The following is a 9,078-nucleotide window of genomic DNA, read 5'->3' as shown; positions in this document are numbered from 1 at the left end:
GCAGTATCTAATAAGTATTGGTGCTGGGGTGGTGGCTCACGCCTGTAATCCCAGCTACACAGGAGGCTGAAGCAGGAGGATTGCAGGTTCAAAGGCAGCCACAGTAACTTAACAAGGCCATGTCTCAAAATAAAAAAATAAAAAGGACTGGGGATGTAGCTCAGTGGTAAAGCAGCTCTGAGTTCAATCCCCACCCCGCACACACACACACACAAGCAGGAGGAGGCATGTTGGGATGCTTTCTCTAAACTCACAGGCACAGAAGACTGTGAAGGGATGGTATTTTATTGAGTTACTCACATGCCAGCTTCCCATCGAAACTGGACAAGCAGATAGCGAAGGCTTGGAGCGGACAAAGCGGGAACCGGAAGTCCATAGTGAACATATCTGGGGCCACGCGGCCAAATTGAAGAACCAGGTAGTCCGCTAAGGAGAAAGTCAAAAACTCAGCCTTAACCAGACCCGCCTCATGTCCCAGCCTCAGGGCTTCAGGAATCACGACTCCTAAGAAGCTTATTAAATGGGAAAACCCTCCGAGGGCGGTGTAAACTACAGTTCCCAATAGGCCTTGCAATGGCAAGGAGTCAGCCCCGCGGAAAAGGCGCTCAAGTGCTGATGGGAGTAGTAGTTCCCATGCTCCCTGGCCCAGGTAAGCCCTTCCCAGGAGCTCACGGTCTTCAGGGTGCACGATCTGGAAGTTCTTGACAGAAGCCCGAGTGACTCGACCGTGGAAGTTGAGCACGTAGGCGCCGCTCTCGTCGCTCCAGGATGGGGCTTTGTTTTGCAGCAGGACCAGCCCCTGGCCGGACCCCCGTTGGAGGCGATTCATTAGCGACTCTTGTTCCTTGAAGGAAAAGTAGGGGGGCATGGTCTGTTAACTTACCACCAGCCACCTTTTTTCTTCCCGATCCAGAATTCTTGAATCTCTAGTCTTTACTCCTTGAGACGGATGTCTGGCAAAGTCCTCCAGAGGCTTCACCTTACCTGCAAGGATGGCCCCCCAGAGAATAGGGAAGGACTCATGGAACAGGACTCTGGCCCAAGATTCCCGACATTGAAGACTCACTTTTTGTGGCTGGATGCTGATTCTTTTGCCCTGGCTGTCGGTTCCTGGGATAATCACAGTCATTTTCCGAGGCCCCCGGAATCCCAAAACATTAGTCTCCTGGGAGTATTACATTCCAGTTAGCCTGGCTTCTTCTTCCCATCCCTCTTGTCCCACCCCTTATTAATTCATTCTCTGTCTCCTCCCCTCCCTCTTTCCCTCTCTTCTTTCCTCTCCAGGAGGAAAATACACACTCACATAATATACAACTCCCAGCTCCTCTCTGAGCCGGTCAGTGTCTGGTACCAAATGCTTCCGGTCGGGACTTGTCCCATTGTCAAAGATGATGAACTTGGTGCCCAATACATTAGATCTGCTCCCAAAGGGCAGTTGGCAGAATAAAAGTAAAAAAATATAAAAAATAAAAATTGTTACTCTTTGGCTGTAAGTACTTTCCCAAATCAGTCCTCTAGGTAAGAATCATGTTCCCTGTATCCATGGTCCTAGCCCTCTCTTCCTTTGGTGAGTCATGTGTTTAGCCTTCTGCTTTGGCCCTTTAGAGGAACCCTCTTCCATGCTGGGTGCAATGGTGCATCCTGTTTCCTAGTGACTTGGAAGCCTAAAGCAGGAGGATCACTAATTTGAGGCCAGCCTGAGCAACTTAGTGAGATTCTGTCTCAAAATAAAAAAATAAAAAGGGCTGGGCATGCAGCAAAGCATCCCTGGGTTCAATCTCCACTACTGAAAAAAGAAGGGACCCTTTTCCCTCTGGTATTCAAAATCTCACACATTCTAGATCTCTTTACCCATAGAAACTTAAGGGTTCCAGCCCTGGCCTCTCAAGAAGGAATTTGTCTTAAACACTAGCCTGTGCATCATACTATTCAAAACTTTTTGCTTTTCTTTTCCAAAACACCTGGATATACAACCTGAAGAACTACAAAACTCAGTTAAGTGTGGTGGAGCATGCCTGTAATCTACTGACTGGGGAGGCTGAGGCAGGAAGATTGCAAGCAACAACTTAGCAAGGCCTTAAGCAACTTAGCAAAGACCCTGTCTCAAAACAATAAAAAGTTTTGGGATGTAACTTAGTAGTTAAGCAACCCTGGTTTTAATCCCTCGTACCAAGAATAAAATAAAGCAATAAAAATAAAAGGGACTGGGGGGCTAGGGTTGAAAGGCCCATCAAGAACTAAAGGAGGACTAGGGATGTAGTTCAGTGGTAAAGTACCCCTGGGTTCAACCCCCACGACCAACAGAAACAAAAATGACACACAAACACACATACACAAAATCCAGTCTATAAACCCATCATGCCCTAAGGCAGGTGGAACTTGTGCCCTACGGCCTACTGGGAAGTGTAGGCCCCTTCCTTTCCCAGGCTCTGTACCACCTTGTTTTCACAATACATTTGGGCTCTGCCCACCTGACTTTGCCAACAAAGCTGTCCCCATCCCGAGACAGATCTTCAGGGTCCAGGGAAATTAGATAATTAGAAGTTTTGCTCCTTTTTCTTTTTCGCCCAGCCAGGAGGAAGTGCTGTGGATGAAAGGAGAACCCATCAGAATGGATTTCTGGTGTCTGGCTAGAGACAGAGGAGTCCAAAGACAAGGAAATGCCATGTCTCGTTGCAGAGGAGAGAGTAATGAGCTTGCTGGGAGAGATTCTCATTGAAATAAACCGATCAGCTAGGTCCTGAAGGGGGGCTTTATATCTTAATATCTCCTCCTTTTCCTTTGCCAGTGGATACTGGGCTGAGGCTGAGCTCAGGTAGGGCTTGGCTTTGGAGAATAGGGAAGGACTCTTGGAACAGGACTCTGGAAGACATTTCATCCAGGAAAAGCAGGTTTGGCTCTAAGAAAGGAAAAAGGCTCATTCTGGGAGAAATATTGTAGCCAAAGGAAAAAGAGGCCACACTAGATGGGACTGACTAGATTGAAAGGAGCCCGTCTTGGCTCTAGAATGGGAAATCTATGAAGGGGAAGGGTTTATCCCAGGATTGGGTAAACCCAAAGAAGGGACCAATAAACCTTCGGATCCTGAGAAAGTATGGTTTGATTTGAAAAAGCAGGCCCAACTCTGGAGTGGGCCTGACTTGGTTATAGGATTGGTAGCGTCTATGTGACTGTGCGCTGTAAGGAAAGGATTTTGGTGCTGGGAGGCCGGGGCTTGGTGGGAGTTGACATGTCCTTTCTTTCTGATGACCTGATCTTGCTCAGAAAGGAGGGGACTTGCCCATGGGAGGCAGGGCTTTCTACCCTGCCTGTGGGGCAAAAGGGCCCCCAAGGGGTGGACCGCACCTTCCGGCCGTTCTCTGCCTCCAGGTAGAGGAAGTAAATGGGGAACAAGCCCTTGTCTACGCCATGCTTGTCGCGGCTGATGCAGCATTGCACCATGTGGCCCCGCTGCGCTGGCCGCAGGACGTAGGTCTCCAAGTCTTCTCCCAGCAGAAGGCCAGGAAAGCCTGGGGTACGGGGTAGCAAGCCAGCCACGCCCTCCACGAAGCAGCTGGCTGTACAGCTCACGCTTTCCGGGACCGCGGACACCTCCTTGGTGGCAGCTGCGGAGCTCGCCCCTGCAGATTCCAACTCCTCTTGCTTTTCTTCCAGGTCTTCTCCCTGGCTCACCAGCCAAATTCAAAATCGAGGGAGAGTGGAGCCCAGCCTTGACAAAGAGCTGATTGGCTGTCCAGCTCAAGGTTACGCCCTCTCCAGCTCAGGACTTCTGCTTTTTGGTCAAGCATCTCAGCCAACCCACCCAGCCAAACCCTAAACATCTGTTGATTGGCTAACTCTATTAGCTTTTCCCATTACCACGCCCACTCCATCTACAGATTCTGATCGGAGAATCCTTTTGAGGGGTTGGGATGTAGCTCAGTGGTAGACCGCTTGCCTAGCATATCTGAGGCACTAGCAGCACCACATATAAATAAATACATAAAATAAAATTAAAAAAAAAATCCTTTTGATAGCACTGCCCATTCAGCTGAAACCCATACTTACCTAGACACATAATATGAGCAGGATCTAACCAAGTGAAAGCATCTTCTGCATTTGCGCCACCCAAAGTGGTGCCTACTGGCCCTTGTGTATCGCTGCTCCGCTCTCTCAGGCCGTGCCTTTTCATCAGCGGCAGCTGCATTCCCCACAACCACCGCCCACCTTGAATCCAGTTGTGTTCTACCACTGAGCTACATCCTGAGCCCTTTGTATTTTTTGTATTTCGCGACAGGGTCTCACTGAGTTGCCCAAGCTGGCCAAGAACTTGGCCACCCTTCTGCCTCAGCCTCTGGAGTAGCTGAGATTACAGGCGAAAGCTGCCCACCCCCTCCACCTGCCCATCTGCAGGTGCTCCATTTTAACAGTCATGCCCACATCAAGTCAAATCATCCAGTTTGACTTAAATCCTCTAGAATTCTCTAGCACACACAAAGCCTCCACTAACTTGATCACAACAGCCTTGTGGATAGTTCTGTCCACAAGGGAAAGGGGAGAAAAAGGCCTTTGATTGGACAGCAGAACTTTATCCCCACCCTACCCAGATGGCTATCCCCCACCTCTTCCTAAATCCTTAAAGGCTGCGCCTCCTCACACCTTGAAGAATGCCAAGCCTCCATGTCCCCCGTCACCATCCATTCCAGGGGTTTGTGCCAGATTGGGTGCCCCATATTCATCTTGGACATCCTGGAGTTCATTCTGGTCTTCTGAACTGGCCCCTAAGTGGTAGAAGAAGCCAGAGACTGAGCTCAGGAAGACTGGGTCCTGGAGTTTGGGACAAGGTCATCAGTGCTAGCTAAGGCCCGAACTCCAGGTTTCTCACTCCGCCTCTACCCTTCTCCCTCACAGCCTCTTCCTTCTCTATGTACCTGGGGATTTACAAAGGCTGAGGAGTGTCTGACTGTCCTGGTCCCAAAGACAAGGATGAATTCGAGTTCTCTTTCTCTCCAATGCTGGGAATGGAGCCTAGGGCCTTGTGCATGCTAGATGAGGGCTCTACCACTGAGCTTCACTCCCAACCTCAGAGTTCTCCCTTTCCCTTGTATCAAAGACAGCATCAGAGAGATGGAGGAATTAAAATGGGGTGGAGACCTGGGCATCGTGGTATACGCCTGTAATCCTGGTGGCTAAGGAGGCTGAGGCAGGAGGATCATGAGTTCAAAACCAGCCTCAGCTATTTAGCAAGGCTCTAAGCAACTCAGCAAGACCCTGTCTTCAAATAAAGTATTTAAAAGGGCTGAGGATGTGGCTCAGTGGAAAAGCACCACTGGGATCAATCCCTGATGCCAAAAAAAAAAAAAGATGGAGTGGAGAGGTTGGGATGCTAATTGAAAATCCTGTCAATGAAATTGTTGGCTGCCATTAGAATAAAAGGATTAAAAGTCTGACAATGGACTACACATGGATGACACTTAAAAACTTGCTAAGTTAAAGAAACCAGACACAAAAGACCATATATTATATTATTCTATTCATAAAAAACCTCCCGAATAAGCAAATCTAAAGAGATAGAAAGTAGATTAGGGGGCTGGGGATATAGCTCAGTTGGCAGAGTGCTTGCCTCCCATGCACAAGGCCCTGGGTTCAATCCCCAGCACTAAAAAAAAGTAGATTAGGGATTGTTTTAGGGGAAATAAAAGAAGAGTGACTGCTAAGGGGTATAGGGTTTTGTTTTGGGGTCATGAATATGTTCCAAAATTGTAGTGATGGTTGCACAACTCTGACGATACTAAAACCCGTGGTATTGTAAACTTGACATAAGTGAATGACATCATTATTCATTAAAAATGTTATCAAATAAAGGGGATGATTTGCCCCATGGACCTGAAAGCCAGACTTTACAAACATATTCTTAAAATTACCAGGCCGTCGTGGGGCTAGCCAACCCCTGCGACAAGTTCCCAGAAACCTTTCTCTATAGGATGGAAGGGATTCGGGAAAATCTTCCACGAAGACTTCCTCCAACTCTGGATCGGAACTGTCTGGGAACAAAGACAGGGAGGAAGTAAGACTGGAGAGCAGGATTTCTGAATCTATTTTTGGGGAAGGAAGAGCTGGGGATGGATCCTTGGGTGATGAAGGAGGATGGTTAGGACTGAATTCCTGGGTGTGAGGGAGGTGGGGGTTGAGATCCTGAAGAGCCAGGCTTGGGGTCTCTGCCTCCTGGGTTGGTCAGAGAGCAGAGTTCTGGAGTCGAGGTGGTCTGAGGACTTGAGGGTACCTGCTTCTGCCAGTGACACCAGGGGCCTGTGCTCGCCGATGCCATCTCCACCACAGTTCATGGTAACTGGGACACTGTGGGCACCCAAACGCAGATGGGCCTCTGGCATATTCTCTTGGAGAAAAGGGTTCCCAATGCCTGGGAGAAGGTGCAGGGAGGCCCATTAAAATGGGCCTTAGTGCAGATTTACATCCTAACTGGTCTCCCTAGACATCGGGCCATTCACTGATCACCCCAACCCTTAAGAGGGCGTGAGAACTCTAACTTCATCCCAAGGCTCAAGCAAAAGCACAGCTGGGCTACTTATTTGTCATGGACTCCATGCCTAAACAATCCTATGCCAGGCCCTCACAGTTTCTCTTCCTCTCTACCCAAATCCCGGGTGGAGGTCGTTCAGTGGCACAGTGCGTACCTGGCAAGGGCGCAACCCTGGGTTCATTCTCCAGTACTGCTAAATCAATCAATCAATAACACAAGCCTGGAAGCCCTCCATCCATACTCTCCAGACTAAGCCCCATCACCCGATTCTCTTGGCCCCCTCTGCAGGTGCATCACGCCCTCCCTGCCCACTCGGTCTCACTGGCCAGTTCTCAGCTCTCCTGAGCTTTGTCCAGAGGTTCTACCAGGCTCTACCCCTTGACCCCATTAAGCCTCGTCCAGATCTCAAAAATCCCTCTAGACCAACTCCCCCACTGAGCCCCTGGAGCCTTTCCTTACCGGTGTCACTCAGGAAGTGCTCCTCTCGCCGCCGCAGTCGCCGGAGCCTCATGGAAGCATCAGGATTGGCCTGAACCATGAGGGGCTCCTGGCGTTTCCGTCGTTGCTTCTTCTCAAACAGTCGCCACTGCAGGTACACGAGAGGGGGGTGCGTGGGGGCAAGACAGGACCAAGCGAAGCCCAGTGGGAGAATCCATGAACCCCCTTCTCCACTGGGTGCCAGGTGCCCAGGCCCTCAACCCTTCAACTCCTCCCTCGAATCCAAAAATCTTAGCATCCAACCACCTCCTCCCTCAAGACCCAGTAAGTTCTCCTGCCCTCTGGAATTCTTGGTCCTTAGAAAATTGAGGAGTTTCATCAACAGGGTTTGCTTCCTGAATTCTTATTTTCTCATTTCCTGGAGCAAAGGGTTCTGTAGGCCTGGGCAAATTATCAGGGACCCAGAAGTCTCTAAACTTGAGATTCAGAGAGACCACTGTGATCCTGGGCCCAGCAAGTGTTGGGCATGGGGCTTCTGAGGAAGTCTGGAAGATGGAAGAGTAGGGGTGGCAAGATTCCCGGGCATTGGTACCTGCTGTTCCAGCTTCTGAAGCCGTAGAGCAGCAAGTTCATCCCCCAGGGTCCTGAGAGAAATATAGGCCTGTGGTGACAGCAAGCAGGGCACCTCCCTTGCCCAAGAGCTCTTCCCTTCTATCCTGCCCTGCCCAACTTGGGTTCTGAGCACATGTGAGGTCACAGAAGGTGCAGAACCTGGCACTGCTCCACAAGTTCTGAACCGGACCATCTAGAATCCAGGAGTAGAGATCCCAGACTCTTGTTGTCTCAGGACCCGGGAGTCCAGGTTCCTGTCCCTCCTATTTCAGACCCATGAGTCTTCACCAGTAGCTCCCTCCCTCTGGGACCCAGGAGTCCAAGTCCCCAGCCCCTTCCTGCAAGACTGATGGTACTGAGCCTCTAAACATGGTTATGAGGCCAAGCTGAGAGAGAGAGAACGAGAGCAAGAGAGCAAGAGAGAGCGAGAGAGAATGTATAGGGGGCACAATCAAGCTTTAAGTTTCCGCTTTCACCTCCACCCCACCACTGCCCGTTTAGTGTCCCCACTCACTCTTTTTTCCAAGTGTCATTCTCCTGAGACATTCTGGAGAAGCAAGACACAAAGTCAGGCCCCAGATCTAACATCCCAATGGAGGCTGCCCTCCAACACCTAATCCAAAACCTTAATTTCTCTCCTGGACCTAGACAGCCCAAATTGCAGCATCCCTGACTGAGACCCAGTAGTCTGATTCCAGCTTTATCATCATTAGGAACTCAGAAACCCAATTCTTTCTCCCCCAGTACTTAAGTCTTTCCTGCAACCAGATATCAAGGCTCTGGGCCCAAACAGCTGACCTCCCGTGGTCCCAGACCCTCAGAGTCCACCTTCCTGAGAACCTGGAGACACCCACTCCTCCCTCCTGCTTGGGGAGCTGTTCCCATTTAGGCCCCAGTGCTCACCCCCTGTGGCCACACTTTAAACCTACCTGACCCTCTCTTGAGGGGTTGGGGATCTAATCTCTGAGTCTCTGGGAAGTAGGCAGGGTAAGAAAAAGGGATGAGAGTGAGGGGGATTCTCACTAAGCCCTGCCTTAGTTCCTGCCCTCCTGGTCCCTGGTCCCCCGTGCTCCACTTTCAACAAAGCAATGACCCAGGGTCACCTCTGCTGCCAGGCAACCCTGCTCCAGGCATTCTGAATTGGAACGCCATACAGCTGTTTCTTAAAGGGCCCCAGAGGGGCCGCTTCACAGTCTCGCTCTACAGAGCTCACTTGTCAAGAAACTTGTCAGGGGAACTGTGCAATTGCTTCTGAGCTATAATTTGCAAGTCCTTGTGGGCGAACAGAAATGGGAAAACTACAATTCCCGTGAGGCCAAGATATCCGCGGAAGTAGACTCATATATATTTCTTTTTTTTTTTCCTCCTGGCCCTGCCGGGATTTGTAGTTCTCTTTTTAGGTCTTCGCTCCGGTGGCCTACGAGGCAGGAAATATTGCGTTAAGAGGCGGAGCTTGTGAGGAAGGAGCTGAGACTTTCCAGAATAGGGGAGCGGCTTCGGCAAGGGGT

General features: G+C 50.1%; 1 protein-coding gene across 2 annotated transcripts; it reads right to left on the bottom strand.

The window, feature by feature from the left end:
• Nucleotides 1–267: 267 nt before the first annotated feature.
• Tulp2 (TUB like protein 2) lies at nt 268–9,070 on the bottom strand. Of its 2 annotated transcripts, XM_040278864.2 has the most exons (13): nt 8,500–9,070; nt 8,085–8,117; nt 7,551–7,602; nt 6,980–7,106; nt 6,263–6,400; nt 5,904–6,023; nt 4,639–4,760; nt 3,346–3,663; nt 2,472–2,584; nt 1,304–1,418; nt 1,067–1,165; nt 673–844; nt 268–426 (listed from the first exon to the last, which is right to left on the bottom strand). In XM_040278864.2, exons 2-13 carry the CDS (start codon nt 8,114–8,116, stop codon nt 293–295), a joined length of 1,542 nt encoding a protein of 513 aa, XP_040134798.2. In that variant the 5' UTR covers nt 8,117; nt 8,500–9,070; the 3' UTR covers nt 268–292. The 2 variants fall into 2 exon arrangements, with proteins under 2 accessions (XP_040134798.2, XP_077887807.1); XM_078031681.1 differs by having other exon boundaries at nt 268–844.
• Between the last annotated feature and the right edge of the window lie 8 nt (nt 9,071–9,078).

Source organism: Ictidomys tridecemlineatus, chromosome 15 (assembly GCF_052094955.1).
Source record: "Ictidomys tridecemlineatus isolate mIctTri1 chromosome 15, mIctTri1.hap1, whole genome shotgun sequence".
Classification (NCBI taxonomy): domain Eukaryota; kingdom Metazoa; phylum Chordata; class Mammalia; order Rodentia; family Sciuridae; genus Ictidomys; species Ictidomys tridecemlineatus.
This window is presented reverse-complemented; position numbering and strand designations above follow the sequence as displayed.

Coding starts and splice junctions, on each gene's coding strand:
- Tulp2 (XM_078031681.1), bottom strand. CDS start 8,116: ATGTCTCAGGAGAATGACACTTGGAAAAAAGA. Junction 7,603..8,084: donor AATGACACTTGGAAAAAAGA/GTGAGTGGGGAC, acceptor TATTTCTCTCAG/GACCCTGGGGGATGAACTTG. Junction 3,664..4,638: donor GAGGCTTGGCATTCTTCAAG/GTGTGAGGAGGC, acceptor CTGGTGAGCCAG/GGAGAAGACCTGGAAGAAAA.